This window comes from Protomyctophum parallelum (assembly GCF_964188405.1).
Source record: "Protomyctophum parallelum genome assembly, chromosome: 13".
NCBI classification, from domain to species: Eukaryota; Metazoa; Chordata; class Actinopteri; order Myctophiformes; family Myctophidae; genus Protomyctophum; species Protomyctophum parallelum.
This window is the reverse complement of record NC_139708.1, coordinates 20,021,399-20,044,278: the sequence shown is the minus strand read 5'-3', so window position 1 is coordinate 20,044,278 and position 22,880 is coordinate 20,021,399. Positions and strand designations below refer to the sequence as shown.

General features: G+C 42.3%; 2 protein-coding genes across 8 annotated transcripts in view; one reads left to right on the top strand and one right to left on the bottom strand.

The window, feature by feature from the left end:
- The window catches only part of ezh1 (enhancer of zeste 1 polycomb repressive complex 2 subunit), a gene marked incomplete at its 3' end in the record, with an annotated part of 28,059 nt that extends 17,782 nt beyond the window's left edge, over positions 1-10,277 (bottom strand). For 3 of the 7 annotated variants that reach the window (XM_083780085.1, XM_083780086.1, XM_083780090.1), the window contains exons 1-7: positions 9,789-10,275; positions 7,611-7,816; positions 7,269-7,406; positions 6,618-6,740; positions 3,088-3,205; positions 2,587-2,820; positions 1,041-1,143 (exon numbers count right to left, since the gene is read on the bottom strand). In XM_083780085.1, the coding sequence (XP_083636211.1) occupies positions 1,041-1,143; positions 2,587-2,820; positions 3,088-3,205; positions 6,618-6,740; positions 7,269-7,406; positions 7,611-7,805 (911 nt within the window). In that variant the 5' untranslated portion in view covers positions 7,806-7,816; positions 9,789-10,275. Of the gene's footprint in view, positions 1-1,040; positions 1,144-2,586; positions 2,821-3,087; positions 3,206-6,617; positions 6,741-7,268; positions 7,407-7,610; positions 7,817-9,788 lie in introns of all 7 variants that reach the window. The other 4 variants (XM_083780087.1, XM_083780089.1, XM_083780088.1 and 1 more) reach the window with 4 other exon arrangements.
- A 5,194-nt stretch (positions 10,278-15,471) lies between these two features.
- The window catches only part of ramp2 (receptor (G protein-coupled) activity modifying protein 2), a 15,196-nt gene continuing 7,787 nt past the window's right edge, over positions 15,472-22,880 (top strand). The window contains exons 1-3 of the mRNA XM_083779670.1: positions 15,472-15,540; positions 16,284-16,349; positions 16,538-16,573. Coding sequence (XP_083635796.1) covers positions 15,510-15,540; positions 16,284-16,349; positions 16,538-16,573 — 133 coding nt within the window. The 5' untranslated portion in view covers positions 15,472-15,509. The remainder of the gene's footprint in view (positions 15,541-16,283; positions 16,350-16,537; positions 16,574-22,880) is intronic.

Sequence of the window (22,880 nt, the reverse complement as noted above, 5' to 3'; positions counted from 1 at the left end):
ATATGCTGTGTGATGCCTTTCTTTATGCATCCGGACCCACGACATCTCCTATCATACACTATTTAGTGGAAGACACCCAGCTGAATAATGCCACACGTGTTCCTCTCCGAGAGCTCTGTACATTTACAAAAGTCCCCGTTATATAACAGAGCTTAGAGCATGCACCTGGAGGTGTGAGAAATGGAAACTCCTTTGACTTGAGGGCCCCGATTCACTAAGCTATTTAAACCCATATTGTGGGTGTAAATGAATCTTCCAAACTTCTTTACATATTTTGGACGGAAAGGAACGTGGGAAGTTTGGAAGATTCCTTTACACCCAAAATATGGGTGTAAACAGCTTAGTGAATCGACCCACTTCAGTGTGTTCATTTGAGGGGGAATTTGGAAGAGGGTTGTCAATAGCTCTTTCAGATGCTGATGCCACTGCTCCCTTTGAGTGAGCATTATTACTTTAGAGCTCTGAATGTCTCCATGGTGAATACTAAGCAACAAGTCCCCTCAGCATGCACAGAGATGCCTACTTTCACTACCAGTGGTACTGGAAAGTTACGTAAAGTACATTCACTCAAGTACTGTACTTAAATACAATTTTGGGGTATTTGTACTTTACTTGAGCAATTCCAATTTCCATTACTTTTACTTCTACTCCACTACATCTCGGATCCAAATATTGTACTTTTACTCATTTATTTGAAAAGTAAGTAACTAGAAAAGTAAGTAAGTAGTTACTTTGTAGATTTTCATTATTATTACAAAACATACATTACCCACTTCAGCCCTCTGGCCATTTGAAAATAGCCGATCTACAAACGCGCGAAGATCTTTTATACATTTTTAACTTGTGAAATATGAGTACTTCACTTATAGTACTTTAATTATATTTTGATGCCGATAGCCCGATACTTTTGTACTTTTACTCAAGTACATCTTGAATACGGGACTTCTACTTGCAACAGAGTACATCTACATTGCATTATTGCTACTTTTACTTTAAGTAAAACATTTGAGTACTTTTCCCACCACTGCACCGTGTCTTACTTCTCCTTCAGTTCCTCCATGGTGCCCTTGTAGGGGAACATGGCGGCGATGGCTGTGAATATCTTATCGTGTGGGATCTTCTTACTGCTGGACAAATCCCTCACTGTGGTGGACGGACGGAGACAGAGAGAAAAGACAGTGGACAATGAGAGTTAAGTTATCCAGGTCATTCAATCTTCTCCAAGCAGCAGGTGTTTTCTATTCCAGATTCACAAGTGTGTGAGTGTGTTTCCCACAATGCTCCAGGCCAGTTGGAGTGGACTGTCTGTGTATGTTGTAGCCGGCCCCGGAAATCTCATCAATATAATGGCTGGGATGTATAATGTCACTATGTATGAGAATTAGGGTACACAAAGACTGTACATAGTACTGTATCCTTTAGTGTAAAGCCAGATTTTTTATTTACTTGTCACGTGCAGAAATAGCTGATGTACAAGCCTACAACATGGTGCGCAGCAACGATTTGTGAGCTTATAGATCGGTTCTTTTCGATGTGTGCGGCACCGGCTCACGCCTAAGTATAAATCCGGCATAATCCTGACAATAGCCGAGTTAACTCCCAAGGTTGCACATGTCTCTCACTCTTTACTTGTGGTGTGTGAGTGTTGTATAGATACGGCCTAGTTTCCCATTAAAGCACTGTTGGCTGCAACAGGTCAACAGGTTCTGTAATTAGAGCCGGGCCATATCAGTGACATGGACAAACAGGTTCCCTCACACACTGTCCCCAAACGGCGGGACACGGGGACCTAAAGTAAACAATGCCCCGTGCCAACACACTGCTGTGGTCTGTGACAGCCATGGATGCATGGGGTAACCTCCTGGGCTGGCACCAGGACAGTGTAACATGGAGACCAGTGACAGCGACGTTCAAACTTTGACCGGATTTCTCTTGCTGAATTATTACAGGACCAGGGGGTCATTCATCGCCATGCTGGCTTGTGGTGGACATTTCTGTCAAAATTAAAACAAATTCCTCACAAAATGAGCGGAGAAGAATATTACCATAAGCACATAAAGATCTAGCCCTGAATGACCGTAACAGGTCTGTAACTCTGAGAGTGTTCAAATGGAACCAAGTGGACCCGTAAAGGGGTCCTTGCAAATAAAGCATTTGAGAACCACTAGTACTAGTAAATCAGCGTCATACATATTCTGAAGAAAACCTGGAGACTGACTTTCTCTTGGGTCTTATGATCAAAATGGGAACACCATAATGGTGTGTAAAACCCAAAATCAAAAATGTTGCTATACAGACAAGGCCAAGACCAAGAATGGTTCATTCATTCATACACTGGGAGGTGAAGCGGCGAACAGTCGACGCCAGCGTCCTCACTTCCCACATTCACACACATCGATGGTGGCAAGCTCACACTGACCGACTCATTGGAGGCAATGTAGGACAGGAGGAGCCGGGATTCGAACCAACGACCCTGCTCTAACACACACAGCCAGCACCAAAGATCCCTTCTTTTATATCCACCCCGCAGCTACAGTAGACAACACACCAGCTCCAGTACCACACCAGCCAGCTATCACGACGCACCTTCATGAACACTCCTCCTCTTCCTCTTGAAGATGGCTTTGGTCTCATCCGAGCCGTCCGACGACGAGCTCTTCCTCATCACCCTCTCCTCGTCTTTCTTCTCCGCTGCTTCGTCGATCCGTCCGGGCTCTTCGTCCCCCGCCTCGTCCTCGTCTTCCTCATCCTCCTGGTCAGAGTACTGGCTCAGAGCCTCCACCAGCTCCTTGAAGATCTCGTCGTTGATGAACCCCCCGCCTGCACGGGACGAAGACAGAATGACATCAAAACCATCATCAATTTTGATGTTTTAATTGAACTTTGTGCACACGATGTGTCACGTCAGTCGTGACACATCGTGATGTACCACACTGATCAGCATATGTGCAACAAGTGCACGTCGGAAATAATTGAGACATCAAGGCAGCATGTTGAGTGTCACAGTCACAGCATCTGGCATGCAGCCACACACACATACACACTCACACACACAACACATACACACACACGCAGACGCAGACACACCTTTGTCTCCGTGGACACCGTCATAGTTGTCGATGAGTTCCTCCAGGAAGGCTTCGTCCTGCTCCAGAACCTCGTCCCCCATGTAGGGGATGTTGTGCAGGAACGTCTCATCCTCCACCTGCGCAGGAGCAGACGGAGATGTGTGTGAGCGTGCGTGCGCATGTGTGTGTGTGTGTGTGCGTGTGTGTGTGCGTGCGTGCATGCATGCGTGCGTGTGTGTGTGTGCGTCTCAATACATCAATGTATGATCTGTTTTCATCTTCAGATCTATTTGACACGGCTAAAGTTTTCCATATAATACTTATGCCTCTCGGGCGACTGCCTAGGGAGTTCCTCGAGGCACGTCTCACTGGCTTTGGAACGTCTCAGGATCCCCCAGGAGGAAGTTACTAATGTTGCTCTGGAGAGGGAAGTCTGGAGCACTCTGGTGGAGCTGTTGCCCCCGCGACCTGATTACGGATAAGCGGTTGAAGATGGATGGATGGATATATTACTTTAGCCCTGGAACATGACTGCCATGATGATTATCATGACAGTCATGCAGTAACTTTGCCCTGTTTTTTGCGCTCGCTGCATTTACAAGATTTCCGTATATATAAACATTCAGATTTCAAATATAAAGTACTCACAAAGTGTCCCACGGGTGTTAGTTAGTAGCAGCGCCAGCGATTAGAATTGCTGCGTCCCGCGTTGTTTAATAAAAAGCATTTTTGTCCGAGCTCCCCGGCTACTTTTTTCAAACGGGGTTCGTTTGGGAAATCCAAAGTTGCACACCGGGAGCGCACTCGCCTATTAGTCTGTATTGGCAGGGCGGTCAGCCTACATATATCGAACACACCGAGTGCCACCCTCCTCCCGACCGATAGGGGCGCGTAGTTGAAAGCCAATGGCAAAATAACACCTCGGATAAAAATGCTTTTTATTAAAGATGGAGTGCCACAATTTTTGTATTTTTCCAGCTTTCCATGTGTCTATGGGGTGACAGTACTTCATTAGACACCCTGGAGTTGTTTTTATGTGCAATGGTGTAATAACTTTGCATTTAGGGTTTCTTCCTGGAGGCTGAACACTTGACGGTCAAACGGGCCAATGAAGTAAACACGGATAGTGTGACGTAAAAAAATTGCACGCACACACGCACCTCCCCCTCTATATATATTTTTAAATACGACAACCTCTGTGGGCGGAGCTGCCTGCCACATACACACGTGTGAACTGAACGGCGCAGCCAGTTTGCTGCTCTCTGTGCGGCAGATTTTCAAACAGTCATTTCACACATTACCAGTTCACAGCAGAGCAGACTGTTTTCCGTTAGATTGGAAGCAAGTAAATGTTCACGTCGGGTCCTCAGGATAATCATGGAAACCACAACAAACCAGCCTTATAGCCTGCTCTGCTGTATAGTTGCTCTTGTTGTTCTCAAGGAGTATGTTGTTTCTTTTATAATCACAGTGGTCGGGCTTTGATACAGAGTGTAGTGTCACAGTGCATGTGCATTCTTGTTGGCTGTTGTAGTCAATATGTAGGTCCTAATACTTATACGAGGCTGTAAAGTCAAGAATTAGAATCTGTTGTTGTGTCGCGCTGGAAGTCATGTTGCCATGTCTGGCTATTACAAGCGACTTGGGCTTGTTTTCACATAAGTAACTTTCAGGGGAGATGTGGTTGACTTGACCAATGGTTTATGTGAAGGACCCTCAAATGTTGTTAAAAGGATTGGTGTTGTTGAAACGTTTTTATAAATATTCAAGGCAATATCTGGGACTTATTTTTGTGGACTTGGCCGCTTGTTTCTTTAAATCTGGCGACTTTTGCTCAACGCAGTCAGAAGGAACATTCATGTTGTAAATTGAGTTTGATCAGAGCAAGAGTGGAGAGTCTTCTGTCAAGAGCATCATGTGCCTAGGGCAGTGCAAGTGTTTTGGACAGTTTTAATGCCAGGGTGCTTAGCTGGAGGAAATCAATAGCCTACAATATATTGGCAAATTAATCAAATTATTCATGCTAAATGATCTATCAAATTAATTGTTTCTGCTGTTAAACTATGATTTAATTGCATGATGAGCTGAGCTGATTGTGACAATAGGGTCAATATAATTGGAGGAAATAAATAAATGATTATAAAAAATCTGAAAAAACAGATCTGATATGGTATGGATGCGTGGATTATATGCCTATACATGGATGGTGGCAGTATAAGTGCATAATGGTGCTTATACGATATCTCAGAAATATGGGAAGTGTTCACTTCTAACATTCACAAAAACATGAGTTCTTGTTACATTACAGACACCAATTTGTCATTTTGTAAACAAAAGGGCAGAGCCATGGGCTGTCCTTTTATAAGGAGGGGGAGGGACTAGGACAAGTGGGTGGTCTTAAAGGAGGAGGCGGAGGGACTGGATTAGGTGGGTGGTGCTACGGTTAAACTAACGCATACCTAATGAACTGGTGGGTGTGTCCACATAAAACCATCATTTTAACAAATACTGTACACTTTTTTGAAAAAAATTATACCTCATATACACCTAAATACACCTGATGATCATGTTTAAGTGTGGAAAAAAATCACGGCACTCCATCTTTAAACAACGCGGGATGCAGAAATTCTAATCGCTGGCGCTGCTACTAACTAACACCCGTGGGACACTTTGTGAGTACTTTATATTTGAAATGCGAATGTTTATATATTTTAATTATTTGTAAATGTAGCGTTCGCAAAAACCAGGGTGAAGTTACGTCATGACTCTCGTACAGCGACGTAGAGTCTGTGGGGGCCACGGGGGTGCCGGGAGGCGGGGCTGCGGGGGGGGGGGCCCCATGAGGATTGATCAAACTCTTCGGCTCTGCTCTCGTATGAATACGAGAGTCATGTTCCAGGGCTAATATTACTTGTATCCATTTTGACTATGTCTGACCATGTCAGGTGACATACCAAGTGGCATGGTTCACCTTCTGCACTGCTATTGAAATGTTTGAAAGGGCTGAACACAGGTATGGTAAGCTACTGTTGCAATGAATAATATACAATGCCATAATAACTACCGGTAATGTTATTGCATGATTTCATTACAAATTGGTCAGGAATTCCCAGATGTCAACTTAACTCACTGTAGCAACAGTGTAAGTATAGCTTTGCATACAGTAGCTTATTTTCTTTTTCAGCAGCATCCTGGTGACAGTGGCGAGTCAACCAACCACTTGCTGAGCAACATTACCACAATGTCATGGGTTCCAGTCTGCCTTAAGGTCACCCAGCCACTATACACTCTCCTTTGTCTGCTTCTTAATTGTCATTAAAAAAGGATGCATTTCACTACTGTACTGAAACCCTCACGTCACTATTATGGTCATGTCGTATTAGGCAAACATTCTGCAAAAATAGCTGATTTACAAGCTTGTAGGTCGGCTATTTTCATCAAAGTGATCTGGTGTAGAGATCGAGGGAAATGAGTACTTTGTTGACCTCGGTCAACGAAGCATTTAGGGTTGAAGTGGGTGAAAATATAATATGATCTACTTCATCATACCATGAAGTTGTTCTGCAGGGGCGACCAAGAGTACATGAAGGGGATTCCCACCACCAGGGAGAGTGGCTTCAGGACAGTGCTCTGAGATTTGAACGCAGGGAAACCAAACTCCACCATACACATCTGTATCACAAAGAAACATGATGAAACCAAACTCCACCATACACATCTGTATCACAAAGAAATAGGATGAAACTCCACCATACACATCTGTATCACAAAGACAGATGATGCAACACAGGCTACAGTTACAGGCAATAAACTTAATACCATATACTGGTCAGTTCCCTACAGTGAAAATACATAATGGCTCTTACACCTTATGGGCATTTTAACTTTAAGACTTATATGTCATGTGCTGTTAGACTTCTTCTAGTCATCATCACTTTGTGGTTTATGCAATACAGACTGTCCCTGTGATATCAGTAGGAGAGCTCTCCCAGTAAAACAGGGCAGAAAAGGCTTGAAAAGATGACTAGTCTTGTTACTTGATACTACTACTTTGCTCAAGACCAGCCGTTCCAAATAAGCACAGTAACAGGGTTATACTAATAGAGCTGGAGCAGTCAGGGGAGCTTCGTGAACCCAGTCCTGTCATACAGTCAGGATTGTTTATTGATGGGATAGGATAAAGATCTGTTCTTTTCTCACCCTCTCTCTCACCTTCTTGCCAGGCACAGCTCCACCAGATGTAGACACAGGAATGGACTGAATCCTGAGCTTGGACCAGTCTGCGTTCAATGCATTTGTCTGCTGTTCAATCTTCTGCCTGTTGGACATAAATAGGGCCTATAGAGGGGGGACGACGACGACACACACACACACACACACACACACACACACACACACACACACACACACACACACACACACACACACACACACACACACACACACACACACATACACACAAAACACAAAGGCTGACCTTTAGATCAATTTCCATAAGCCTACATTTAGAGCATAATATGAAAAGCAGCTCTGCTGGCTCACCTTGACCTCCTCGGCTTTTCGGAGGCGTTTGAGCTGACGGAGGCGCATGTACTCCGACTTGACCCTCCTCCTCCACTCCTGCTGGCTGCGCGAGGCCGGGGGCCGAGAGGCAGGCTGACTCTGAGGAGGAGGTGCAGGGTCTGGGGGTGCTGCAGGCGCCCCCGGGGCCACTGCAGGAGCTGCCGTGTCCTCCATGTATGGCTCTGCTGCAGAGGTGCAGGGACAGGTGACAAAGCTGTGTGGGGTGAGTAGGTGTATGACTCTGCTGCAGAGGTGCAGGGACAGGTGACAAAGCTGTGTGGGGTGAGTAGGTGTATGACTCTGCTGCAGAGGTGCAGGGACAGGTGACACAGCTGTGTGGGGTGAGTAGGTGTATGGCTCTGCTGCAGAGGTGCAGGGACAGGTGACACAGCTGTGTGGGGTTTGTAGGTGTATGACTCTGCTGCAGAGGTGCAGGGACAGGTGACACAGCTGTGTGGGGTGAGTAGGTGTATGGCTCTGCTGCAGAGGTGCAGGGACAGGTGACACAGCTGTGTGGGGTGAGTAGGTGTATGGCTCTGCTGCAGAGGTGCAGGGTCAGGTGACAAAGCTGTGAGGGGTGAGTAGGTGTAGGGCTGTCACGTCACCATTACATTTACTGTATTTATTTGAAATTCAATTTGAGGATAAGCCCCTTGAGTGTTGAGATACATCATCTCGTTTTCGAGGGGGCCCTTGGTTTTCGAGGGGGTCCTCACGTTTAAGTTGACAATAAATTGTCACACAAATAATTGCGATTAACGATTTAATTGTGTTTTTTTGCATTGAATATTGGAATGTTACAATTAATTTGTATTTCTGTTCTGTCTTACAGGCTTCGTAATCACAAATTGCACAGGGCAGATATGTGGTCTCTGCAGGATCTACAGTCATGAAGTGACATCTTATAGATTTCTGCAAAATGTTTGAAAATGTATGGACATTTTTCAACATCGAAAGGATTGATTATGCAAAAACAAATACAAATAAATTGCAATTAGTGTAAGAAACAATGTAATAATTGTGACAGGTGAGTAACCATGGAAGGAAGATAATTAGTTTTTAGACAATTTATCCAAACCCCAAAGAATAACAAAGTATAACACATTTCCTAATTCCTTTTAAGTCACACTGTTTTCTCTAGTCTCCTTTACACGTCACAAGCGCGCGCGCGCACACACACACACACACACACACACACACACACACACACACACACACACACACACACACACACACACTCTCTCTCTCTCTCTCTCTCTGAAACTTCACTGTTCACATACATGCAGTAGGGAGTAGGCCTACAGTATGTGCGTGTATTAGTTAGAACGACTGCCCCCCTGTGTTGGCAAAACAACATTGTGGTCTACAGTCAACAAGCCATTACTATGAAACCCTGCTAACTGAAACGGTTTCTCTCAACGATATTCGCCATCTTTCAACGTGGGTGTGGGTATATAAGTTCATAGACAAAATGAACGCACAGGACAGGAGAAAGTGCATGGGGAACCATCTCAAATTTAACATCAGCAATAGCCTGCAGGACACGTTTTCGATTTCCAAGTGCACACATACATATTGCACAGGAGAAGTGGGCGTGCCTCTTCCTCCCAAAAGCAAAAAAACGGAGAAGCCAGAAAAGTGCGTAGTTAGTACAGTTTTTCCTGCATTTCTTCTTAACCGACCCTTATGCACACCTCCTCTCGTCCGTTTAATCTGACACACATATTGATATTTATACATAAAACCTGCAACGATCCAATACTGAGCCTGCATAGGCAGCACACGTAGCCTACACTGTGTTCTTCCTCTGGACAGATGAGTCGAGCTGCACGTATATAGCTACAGCCATGGCTTTCGTGTGTGTAATGTTTTTTAAATATATATATATATATATATATATATATATGTATATATTTTTTTTTTAAGCTGCTGTCTCATTGAAATTAGGCAACGTACGATCGATGTAATATTCGGTACTTTTAAGACTGCGGCGATCTGCCGCAGCTAGACAACACACTTAAGGCTCGCGTTTACTGTAAAGCTCATTTTTCATGTCAACATGTTATTCTCGTGGGTGGACGGACGTGAATCATGCATGCGTGTGTGTGCAGTGTGTGTGTGTGTGTGTGTGTGTGTGTGTGTCGCAGTTACAAATACCTTATAATCCTCCTCGTGTCCTCCTCTCTCTCTCCTGCCTGATATGCGGCTGCTGCTGCTGGGACCAGAAGAATCCGCAAGGCGATGATAATAACTCCTCTCCTCAGTCAGACCCAATGCATGGAACGCTATCTCTCTCGTCTCTATTGACGCAGATGATGTGGAATTGTGAATGATGTCCACAACACAAGCACCACCAGCAGATCTGATCCAGGCACTACGTTTTCTCTGTAGGCATGGTTGGTGGGTGGCGTGAGAGATATTGTCCTTGTAGTAGTAGTAGTAGTAAAGAGGGAGCTGCAATTATTTAAAAGAAAAAGCTGCTGCGCACTTTATGGTTTGGTTGGTTGAGGCAGAGAGGCAGCGAATGAAGGGTGACGTCTTTATTATGATCATACTACTAGCCTATACCAGAGTAACAGTCTTGGAAGAAAAGTAGCGTGCGTGCTTAGTGCTTACAGCATGGGCATTTATAGCATGCAACGCGGATCTGATGTCGTGGTCTTCAAATACTGGAAACTAAATAAATCACCAGCTGACCATTAAAGTATAGATATTATTTTTCCTACCAATGGATGATAATGATGATGATGATGATGATGATGATTATTATTATTATTATTATTATTATATAAAATCAAATACATTATTGGTGTACATATCCATTATTATTAGTATACTTATCATTACCCTTATTATTATTACCCTTATTATTATTATTATAAAATCAAATACATTATTGGTGTACACGTATATAGCCAACAACAACAACAATACCAATTTCTAACAGACTATTATTTATTTCCACATCTCCATTATAAAATATATCTCCTTTAGGCTATTGATGGACGGACAGGCTCATCCATTCCATTCCTCCAGGCAGAAGCACGTTATTCCGTGCGTGTTTATACTGTCTACTCTGGACGTGTCATGTAGTGTGCACTGTGGGCTACAGTCAGAACAGAACGCAGCAGGGCCGAGTCATCAAGCACGATTCATACCTCGTTGCGCACGTCGAAAACAGCCGAGGTTGTGAGCAGCGTTGCCAGATTTTGCGACAGAAATAAGCGATCACCAGGTCTATGAAAGCCCATCGGCAAATAAAGGAGAAACAGCGCCCTCTTTTCATTTGAATTGACGGAGTCGGTCAGAAAATTTGAGTATTAGGCCTATACAGATTTCTTTTGTGGGCTAGAAAACTGGGAAAATGAACCAATATTTGATGTTTGTTCTAAAAAAAAGAAAAAGAAAACCTTGTTAGAAAAAAAGAAATAAACTAGATAAAGTGCCAATCGGCACAGGTCTCCACCAGGGCCTCCTGGTGGCGCTATAACAGGCCGTTTTTTTTTTTTTTTTTATATTTGGGGCAGAGGTTCGTCGTTGGCATCCAGGGAGTGTGTGTGCAAAGTTTGGCATGGATCGGGCCAACGGTGCCGGAGATTAGCTGTGGATAATGGACGGACGGAAGGACGGACCGACACACGGACGGAAGGACGGACGGAGTGCAAAGAACATACTCTCCCCCTAGGCCTTCGGCCTGGTGCAGAAAAAAAAGCCAGCCTGATCAAATATGCTAAGATCCCCTGACCGGAGTGGAGTCAACTGTCTGTCTCAAGAGACTAATGAAAACAAGCCCAGAACAAGTAAAGCCACTGACTCCAGTCAATTCAATTGAATTCAATTGAATTCAATTTAGCTTTATTGGCATGAGAAAACACACATTGCCAAAGCAAAAGTGGAACAAAACATTCAATCCATCTCCACAATTAAATGAGCAAATTTAAATCTAATATTCATCAGCTATTTGAAAATAGAAGATCTACAAGCTCACAACACGTAGCGATGCAAGACGCGTTTTGAGTTTGTAGATTGGCTATTTTTGCTAAAAATATTGGGAAAATGTTTTATTTATTTGTATTTTAGAAAAAAAAAAAACAGGTCCCTGGCAAAAAGAAAATTCAGTTGGGGGTCCGTGGACAAATACATGGGGCAGGCCAGGGACTGCGAGGTCCTTGACATGAAAATGTTTGAGAACAACTGGTTTAAACAACATTAGGAAACAAGCACAAATAAGCAAATAACTATACACTTTAGAAACAATTAAACCCCAAAAAGTGTACCCCACAACTAGCTCTGGTCCATAGCCTTCTACTGCTTCGATTCTGCTATGGGACTATCAGTTTTAAATCTCAAATCGAAATCAGACCAACCTCTCCTCTTTTGTGGAAATCTCACGAACGTTTGACCTACTCACCAATACAAAGACGGGTTGTGTCTATAGAAAGACTACTTTCCTTAGTGGAAGCACTCTGAGCCCCCCACCACACGTATAAATGGTACTTTTTGGCCAGAAAGGGATTTCTTACACCGGAGGAATTTTTTTCTCTATGAGGCAGTTCTCTGGGCAATATCGGTAGAGGGCGCAGCGGAGTAACTAAAATATTTTTTTTCCCGGTGGAAACAAAATCCCTTTTTGGCCAAAAAGTACCATTTATACGTGTGGTGGGGGGCTCAGAGTGCGTCCACTAAGGAAAGTAGTCTTTCTATTGTCACAACCCATCTTTGAATTGGTGAGTAGGTCAAACGTTCGTGAGATTTCCACAAAAGAGGAGAGGCTGGTCTGATTTCGATTTGAGATTTAAAACTGATAGTCCCATAGCCTTACTGCAGGGCAGAATCGAAGCAGGAGAAGGCTATGGACCAGAGCTAGCCCACAACTATACATAACTTCACAGAAAAACAAGCCCAAATAAAGTCGCTTATAATAAGCAGACATGGCAACTCTGTTTGTGAGGTTGTTTTTCGTTGCGCAACACCGTCATACGAAGGAGCATGAATTGGGCTTCACACAGTGTCCTCCAATGCGCATGCGTCGACGTGTTAAAGCCCTCTTGCTATTTGCAAAACAGAGGGGCAGCCATTCCCTTTAACTCAACATCCATTCCCTTTAACTCAACATCCAGAAAGTGAGCAAAAAAACGACCACTTATGATTTCTTGATAATCGAGCCAATTACAACCTCGTGTTATTATGAATTTGCAATTGCAATAAACTCATAAAACCAATTTAATTAGTTAAAATTAAATGTCTTTATAGTGGAGTTGAACTTTTTTTATTTGACATCTACAGTAACTAGCCTACTCTACATAACTGAATAATAATAATAAAATAAGATAGCTATCTTATTTTATTATTAGATCTGTATCACACATCATGAGGTTATTTAATGGAGCAATTACTAATCCAAACAAAAAGTTAAAGCCTTGTCAAGGCTCTGTGCTCAAGACCAATTAGACCTATTTTGGTTCCTCTAGGCAAATTTCCACAAAACATCTCCCACAAATCAGGCACAAATTCTATTCTTTTTACACACAAGATGGCAGTGTAAAGCTACTGTTGTATCTATCTAGTGACACAGATGAACCTGGCTTGGAATGATTGGTGTGACATGCTGTCTGCTGCTGCTGCCCTAATGTATGTGGTTTGTTCAGTCCAGGCCAGGCCGCAAGCCATATCTCTTAATTGGTTCTTGACTTGGTGAGTGACACAGAACAGCAGTCAAGAGGGAGACTCAAAACGGTGTTGTTTCTCCACCAGGCTGCTCTGTTGGAGCTCACAGTAAAGTCATGTCAAAGTCAAAGAGGACCAACTCAGTGTCATGCAGCCATGCCCTCGTCAAAGAGGACACCACGTCATGTTTTGGCCGCAGAGCGTCGCAGACTTAACCTGACTCCGCCAGATGGGGCAGCAGAGAGTGCCCATCTGGCGGAGTCAGGTTAGCGCGGACTCCCCATCAGGAAATAGTTTGTGCCAGTGACACCCATACACAAAAATATCTGTTGTTAAAATGTTTTTTAAATATTCCAGTTTTGAGAACACTTTTTGAAATATAACTGATCTAGATAGATGGGATATATTGGGACGCCTCATACCTTTTCAAGGACGTCACGCCTGGGGGTCCACTTTGAGAAGGAGTGCTGTAAAGGCCTGTTTCATCCACTTGTCATCGTTAAATAGACATACGCATCCAGTGAGTATCTGGTGCCTGGCACGTCCACATGGCTGTTTGAAGTAGGCCATGTGTGATACATACTGGGACCTTAAAACAAAAGCAAACACGCGCAGCTAGGAGAGATAAGCCCCGGAGGGAGGCCTTATCAGCGGAAGCATTTTAATTATGTACAATGTAAACTGTGGGCGTTTGTCTTGGCATCTGACATTGGGACTGATATCTTTATGTTTGCGGCCCCTGTGATCTGTGTCAAAAACTTGGGCATGCAACAGTTCAAAAGATTCACTGTGCAGCTGAAGAAACAATCGACCCCCCCCCCCCCCCTTCCTCTTCAGATCATTTTAGAGAAAAAGCTCTGACTGGCATTTGTTGAGCATTCCTGTGTTTTGTCTTACCATTAAACATTTATACATTTCAATCATTTGGAACAAGTTACTGGCCTAAACATTTGGTAAACTTACAGTACAGATGATTCATGTTACGCTATCTCTCGCAGGCAATTTTGACATTTCAACTTGACTAAACTTTGATGCATGTAAGCTCTTCTGGTTGTTGGTGTTTATCCAATCTGTTTGATGGGAAAGGAAAGCGTCCTTTATGCATGTGGATCGAAACATGGAAGTAATTTTTGGCCCAGATTGACCTGGCCCAGTCCCAGACTCCGGCAGGCAGCTGAAGGAGAGTGGCTCAGTGACGTGGATGAGTGCATCACTCTCTCGACTCACTGGAGGTCCCCGCTGCCTCGCCGTACCACAGCAGCCTAGTGTTGACGTCACTAGGAGGGAGAGGCTGTATCACAGCCAGATGGGGGGTAGTAGGGGGTAGAAATGGGGGCTTGGGGATGATGTAACAACAGAGCACATGCAACATTATTCCAAATTCAGCAGCACTAAAAACAACAGCAAGTCGACACGATATACTGTACAGGCAGCGTACTGTATACAGCATACAAGCCCTACAGTGTACATAAACTTACCGCAAACATGATGCAACCATGCAAAACACAACAGCCTGGTGGTATTTGGTCCCACTCCCAAAGAATGACACTGCTTGGCTTCAACAAAGTCATTTGCACGTCATTTACTGTCGCTGTCGAAAGGATGCCTTTTATTTAGAAACTATAGCTGTTTTGTTTCATCTTAAATAAATTGACAACAAAGCCGAATTAAGAAAACAACAAAGCTGACAACCGTTCTAACAAAATATATACAATCAAGGTCTAAACAAACTTTCAAACTGTAGAAATCAGTTAAATCAGACAAATAGAAAATGGAGTTGCCAGCCAAAATATCTGCACAATTTGTTAATTTGCTAACTTCAATTAAGCTTCAATTAAATTGCATGACAACTGTACTGTGTTAGTGTCTACACCTGACTTATTACGGAAAAAGAAGAGGGGGGCAAGAGAAAGAATGTGTGTGAGAGAAGTGGGGTCAGGGAAACAGGGAGAGGAGAGAGAGAGAGAGAGAGAGAGAGAGAGAGAGAGAGAGAGGAGGGGGGGTGGGGGGGATTAAGGTGGTGGACCAGTGTGCACCACAGTAGTTCTCCTCTCCCCTTATCAGGGGCTCTCTGTGCTGTCCCATTGTGGGAGTCCACCCAATCCGCCCATCCTAGGAAATGAGAGCTTCCTGTTGTTTTATAGAGCCTTCCTGCTAAAAAGTTTGAGATATGTAATCTGTGTCCACACCAGGGAAGAGGTACAGAGCAGAATGAGGTGTTTTCTGGTGCTCTGCCTGTTGGGTAAGTAGATTTTTCCCTTCTCCCTCCTCTGTCCAGCAGCATTGCAGCACTCCTGTAGTGAGGAGTTAACAGGGCTGTGGTGTGGAACACACATGCCCTTTTTCTCACCTCAGAAGTGGAATGCTCAGTAACTTGAAGAGCGAATGGGTGTTTAGTACTGGAGCTTAGCTGGTCCCGTGATTGAGTTTTAGACCAACACAAGGTTTGCTCAAGGGGCATTAAGTAAACCTGAGCTGCGTTGATGGCTAGCCTTCATTACAGCTGTGACAGCAAAGTGTGTGTGAGTTCTTTTTTAAATACTAAATGTTTAAAGAACAATTTGTGATTCACATTGATCAAATTGTGATTATTAGCGAGTTCACAAGGACAGTTGACTTGTTCATTGCAAAACATTTCAGATTAGTTTGATATTACCACTAACAGACCACATGAGTCAGGTCAAATGGTCTATTTATTTCCCTGGAATTTCCTGAGATGCAGGACAATGAGAGGATGCAATAAACACTGTCCAATGTTTTCTATTTGATTCCATTTATAGCCAATTCATATATAGAGCCATGTAAACAAAGACTCAGATATCATACAGAAGTATAATAATGCGATAAAGGATTAACCTTTATCACATTATATTACTTCTGTATGATATCTGGGAGTCCTTTTTTATGTATAGTCCCATCCATGTGTAATGACATGTTGTGTAGCTAATTAGAGCATTGACAAGTGCCAATGTATTTCTCCCACAGCTGGATGCACAGTTGTAGCTGGACTGGTCAACGAAGAGTTAGGGGTGCCACATGTCACAACATCAGGCAAGTTGTTTGTTTATTGTTACAATTTAGGCATTTAGCAGACGCTCTTCATCCAGAGTGATTTACAGTAAGCAGGTAAATACGACGTAATACATCAAATGCATAGAACTACTGATTTAAAAAAAGCATTTCATTTAGCACCCAGGATTTTAGAGCCAGTTGACTAACTTGGCATCTCTTTTCTACAGGGTATCAAATGACAGAGGCCATGAACAGCACTGGTCGTAAGTGGACAGCTTTCATTTTCTTTATTGATGTCATTAATTTCTATACATATACCTATAATGTTTTGGCAGGGCCGTGCACCTGGAATTCTGAAACTAAAACTGAATTTAGAAGTACAACAAAATAGCCTATTACTTGGACCGGAAGACAGTAGAATGATGAGTATAGTATAGTATAGTATAATGTACATACTTACAGAAAAATGTGGATGAAAAGGCTTTTGAACTTTTACTGATTACCAGTTAAAAACGCCATCAGCGGAACCTTACAAGCGGTGACACGTTTGAGTGTGATCTGCATGATGTCCTAAATTCTAAAACTAGACTTCACAACCACATAGGTCTCAGAAACACTGAGGAAACATGTCCGTTTCCTTCTGCTGCTGATCGTCATTAAAGTATTGCATACTTATTTGCAACTGGTGATGACTTTGTGCCACCCATAAGATGTTTGAGTTGACCACTGCAGTCCCCCTTCTTTCTACAACCAGACTTCAGGTGGGGGGAAACAAAACAAGCTACTCTAGCCTTTGTACGGAATGAGACAGGGTGGAGAGCAACTGTAGTTCGTCAAGAGAGATATAAATGAGAGAAATTATGTAGCCATAAATAGGGCACTTTCTCCTGTGAAGGCAATTGGGCAATTGGGTCTGATTTGATTTGACGTATCCTAGTAGTCAATAGGCAGTATTCTGGTTTAGCATTTTAGTTGCCTTGTACTTATAAAATAAATAATAAGCTTTGACTTTGATGAAATATACACAGATCCATGGGGAACTCTTGGAACATTCTCATAAACACAGTTGGCTGGTTTGGAAATGACAAAACCCCTTGTTCAGAACAAACTCTACATTCTGCCAAGATCTCTCAGTGTGTGAGATAAGAACCCAAGACAAACTCCTGGGGAGGTCTCAACAGTGAAGCCATGCTGCGTTCACACGGACAGATGAAAAGATAGCCTACAACAGCATAGTATACCACCGTACGGTGGTGTCGCTCACACAAAATAGCAGCCCTACAAGCTCACACAACAACCGCGTTGCATGCTGAGCTTGTAGGTCTGCCATTTCCGGCTGGCATGACACCGTCGCCCAACGAAGCATAAATCAGGCTTAAGAGGTCAGCAGCTGCAGACACCAGGCCTGCAATGGTGTGTGCATGGGGTCAAAGGTTAACTCAAACCTCATTACGAGTCGCCCCCACTGCGTCTCACTTCCTGTATTTGTTCGTCATTCACCCCATACAACGTCTGTGATCAGCGCATGAACCCTGGATTATTGTGAAACAACTGGAGCTGTGGTGGAACACACAGGCCCCCTTCTCTGCTCCTCATCCTGTGCCTCCCTACCCCTCCCCTCCCCCCTCCCTCCCCCTGCCAACTCCCCCCCCCAAACCCTGAGCGAGCTCCTCCTCTGCCGAAAAGACACTTTTTTTCCTCCTGATGTCATTACTAAATCAAAATGTTGCTCAGCAAACAGATGTGGAGAGAGTGACTCAACATGTGGCCACAGTGACTGGCACATTAACATGTTTGTCCTGAGAAGACACAGAGCGTTTCGTTATCCTTTGATTCATTCAACCAAAGCATGCAGCTCTCTCTCTCTCTCTCTCTCTCTCTCTCTCTCTCTCTCTCTCTCTCTCTCTCTTTCTCTCTCTCTCTCCTCCTCTTTTCTCTCGCTCTCTCTCTCTCCCCCACAAGATTTAAGACTTTGATCTCTTCTCCGTGCAACGATCGCGGGTTGGGGATGCAAGCTTTAATAGCAGTGTTACGATGCAAAACTAAACCTTCCGGTATAAAAGACTTATTAGCTCCACATTGCCAGGGATGGCCTGGCCTCTTACACACACTGATGGATAATTTTAAATGGAATCCATCTATAAAATAATGATACTATGTAAGGACTGTATAGGACTGTATTAATAATATTAAACAATAGCTTAGGATCGATAGCTTGAGAGCTAGAGAGAGCTCCGGAGCACCGGAACTGAATAAATACTTTAGAAAGTAATCTAAGTACCATAAATACTCTTTACCAGAATAGAAGCAGAGGGCTTGTAACTTTACAGAAATGGTTATAAAAACCTTTTAGGCTATAATGAGTAAAAGTCAGAGTATAACAGAGTTAACAAAATACCTTAGAATGAATTTGACAGACACAAGAAAGAGAACTCAGACAAGCAGAACTTAGAGGGAGGTTCAATCAAATATATTCACCATTGTCTCGGGAGAGAAGAAGACATGCCATCCGGACAGCGTTACACAACGATCTCTGACCATGTTCAATTAAACATGGTTGATATAGCATACCGTAATCAATACACCGGACAATGTGTTGAACAACAAGGTTAAAAAACATATTTGTTAACAAATGGACAGATAATGCAAGACGTCACTGAATATTGCATACAGAAAATATCTCACGGGGCAGAGATAGTCCTGATATGAATATCAGTTAGTGGAATCAGGTGACAAGGCAGAACGTCATTGAGTGCAGTTTACCAGTCTGTTAGAGCGAATACTAACTTTCAAGGGCAAAAACACAGAGGCTGGGTGTTATGGCCAACGAAAACAAAACAATTCTTATCTACCAACGCTGGCTTAGGGGAAAAGTATTACTATCGAGACTCCGGCAGGGCCAGAACCATACTATTTTAACGTCAGTGGGACAGCCGGACATCAAATGTCAGTCACAGGGCAATTAGATTAAAAGGTCAAAAGGTCAAAAGAGCATTCACCCACAAACTAGACCAAATATATCTATCAACTCCATCGCATTTTGTGGGCGAATGGTCATGTGACCTTTGACAATATCAAATCCTCAGGGGAAACTTTACTTTAACAATGAATTAAACAGGAACAGAATGGCAACAGGAACAATGAAAACAAAAAAAAAACACAATGATTTCAACTTTACTAGGCATAAAATCCTTATTTAGATGGTACTTTGGGAACGAGAAAGAATGGCTTTTCTTTCTTGATGATGATGATATCTTCGGGATTGGCAACCAACCCAGCAAACCGTTGCAGCCAAGGCCTGGCCGGCGAGATGTGTCATTTTGACCACATGAGTGTTCATTTTTAGAGCAGTTCTTCTGGTTCGCCATCAGTTCGTTGTCAGAACTGAATCTGCGAGAGTTCTTTTGGCTCGTTGTCGGAGCCGATTCTTCGCCCCTCCCCCCCCCCCCCCCCTAATGACAGGTTCACAGATACATTCTCTGCAAACCGCCATGTGGGCGATACTGATATGGCGTCACATGGTTCAAGAGCTTGGAGAGGGGAAACGGGGTATTCCGATGGTGATATTATTCATGCGCTCCAGCGCGATGTCGCAACAATGTCTTTGGGAGTCCCTTAGTACCATATAAAGGTCAAAATATAGAATCAAGTGATTCCGGGGAGATTAATGCCTAGTCCAATTAAACTCATGATGATAAAAACCAAAAAAATAAAATGGAGAGGTAGGTGTTCCTATTTATTAAACTCAATTTAAGGTGAAAGGGGGGTTCTGGGATAATAGGTTATGTTATGGGGAAAATAAAGTTAACTGTTTACAGGGAGGGATATTCCAATTTAGGGGAAATATGAATCCAATATGAAATTTAAAATAATCAAAATATGGTGAGGTGGGATAATGAATCATAATGGAATGAAATTTAGATTGTCCCAAAGATGGGATAAATCAGTTCAAATAATCTATGTAATGGGTTCTCAGATCTTATGATGAAATGGAATGGTTATAACAGTAAATATTAAATCAAATCAAATCAAAATTACCTAATATTTATTTAATTGTGGGGAGAAGGGAATATTAGGGGAACATGTCTTGGGAAGCAGATATTAGCAAACAGAAAAGAAAAACATTCAATAAACCACATACAACATGAAAACAAAAAAATGTCTGGTGAAACGAAAACAAAAAATGTCTGGTGAAACGTGAGTGGAATAAATTTGTTCCATATGGGAAATCTATGGGCAACTGATTAGGGCAAACTGTTCTGGGGGTTGGGCCTAACCATAGTGAATTCAGACGGTTCTGAGTTGGGTCGGGATCAAGTGTCAAACCTTGTACAAGGATGGAATGTCGACGTCCACAATCAACAGAGCAATCAGACAAATGAAGAGAAGTCAGACCAGCCGAACAATCTCCCTCGTATTTTGTGGAAGTCGAAATTCCGTCGGTTTGTCTCTTGAACACGACCCGCACAGAAGTCCGTATCTGGAGATAAAACAGATAAAACAAAGAACAAACTGGTGAATGAAATGAAAAAAATAAAAATAAAACATAAAATAATACAATAAAATAATAATTCTGACAAACACTTCAAACTGGTTCTAACACCTGCGCATGTGCACTGGGCAGATGAAAGGCAGAAAGAGAAAGGTATCTTAAAAAAAAATATATATATATATATATATACATATTCATATTTCTCCTGAGGGCCTGGTCTTTATCAAAATAACCAATATTTATATAGATATTATATTTCTCCTGAGCGTTCCGTAAAAATGCACTTTTTATGGTCTGACGACCGTTGAATCCGAACGACACATGTTAAAGTATGTAAACGACTGATCGTTCACATGTTATGCACAAAATGGTGTCTTAGCTGGTATTGAGCTGTATGCCTCCCAGAAATAACTGATTATTCTGGGGTAGTTAAAAGTATGTGGTTGACTGATCAATACACATGTTTTGTAAAGTATGTAAACGACTGATCGTTCACATGTTATGATTGCTTTCAGGAATAACTGATCATTCTGAAGGCCTGGATGAACAAACTGATCTATTCACCCCAAAATTGGCACACCAATTTACTGATAAACTGTATGCCTCCCAGAACAAACTGATCTATTCTGGGGGATTAAAAGTATGTGGTTGACTGATCAATACACATGTTTTGTAAAGTATGTAAACGACTGATCGTTCACATGTTATGATTGCTTTCAGGAATAACTGATCATTCTGAAGGCCTGGATGAACAAACTGATCTATTCACCCCAAAATTGGCACACCAATTTACTGATAAACTGTATGCCTCCCAGAACAAACTGATCTATTCTGGGGGATTCAAAGTATGTGGTTGACTGATCAATACACATGTTTTGCATCGGCTTTAGCTGGTATTGCTTTCAGAGATAACTGATTATTCTGAAAGATGGGTGTGGACAAACTGATCTATTCACCCCACTTGGCACACTAATTTACTGATAAACTAGTTGTGCTACTTGCCGCGCACAGAAATCAAGACTAACTGTGACATCTGTTTTTTTTTTTTTTTTTTTTTAGTACTATAGACTATAGCACCTGAATTGTCAACATAAAGAATTCAAATTAAAAAAATAAAATAAAATTAATTCAATTTAAAATCAAAAGCGAAAATCTAAAATTAAAATTAAAATTAAAATTAAAATTAAAATTAAATTTGAAATTGAAACTGAAATTGAAATTGAAATTGAAATTAAAATTAAAATATTTCAAAATTAAAATCAAAATTAAAATATTGCAAAAGTTTTTTTTTTTAATGAAATATAAAATAAAAATAAAAATAAATAAAAATAAAAATGTAAAAATAAATGTCAATAAAATAAATACATTTAAATAAATAAATTAATAATACTGGGAAGTTTACCTAACGTAAAAATGAAATATTAAATGTTATTTATTTGGGTTTTGGTAGAATGGAGGCTATACTTGAGAAATGGTGGAATCGGAGTCTGACAGTAATTGTCGTCATGATCCTATATTTCTTAATAATGTAATATTAAATGTAGAACTCACGCACACATGCAAACACAGAGAGAAAGAGAGAGATATCAAAGAACAGTGTGATCTGTTCGCTTTGGAAAATGGTGAAATGATCCTTTAAGGGGAAAACATTCTAAAGGGAGAATAACTAAGAGTTTACACTGTTGAATGGTCATGGTCAAGATAGGATGTTGTGACCATTCATAAATTGAACAAAACAAACTTGGGACCCTTCCTAGCACCTAATAATTTAGTTAAAGTGTTCAGGGCAATCTGCGATATCTCCTATTAACCCACCCTGACACACACGGACAAGCACACACACACGTGCACTAAGACTGGGAGGGAGAAACATGCACGCACACACACACGCATTACATGACATACAGCAGGGGTGGATTCACACACACACACACCCACGTGCACACACTTGCGAACACATTCCCACGCTGTGAACGTAGGGAGAAACACACATTCACGCACGCATATGCACACACACACACCTGGCACGCGCACACGCACACCGACAGACAGGGAGAGAGTTGACATTCCGCTCTCCC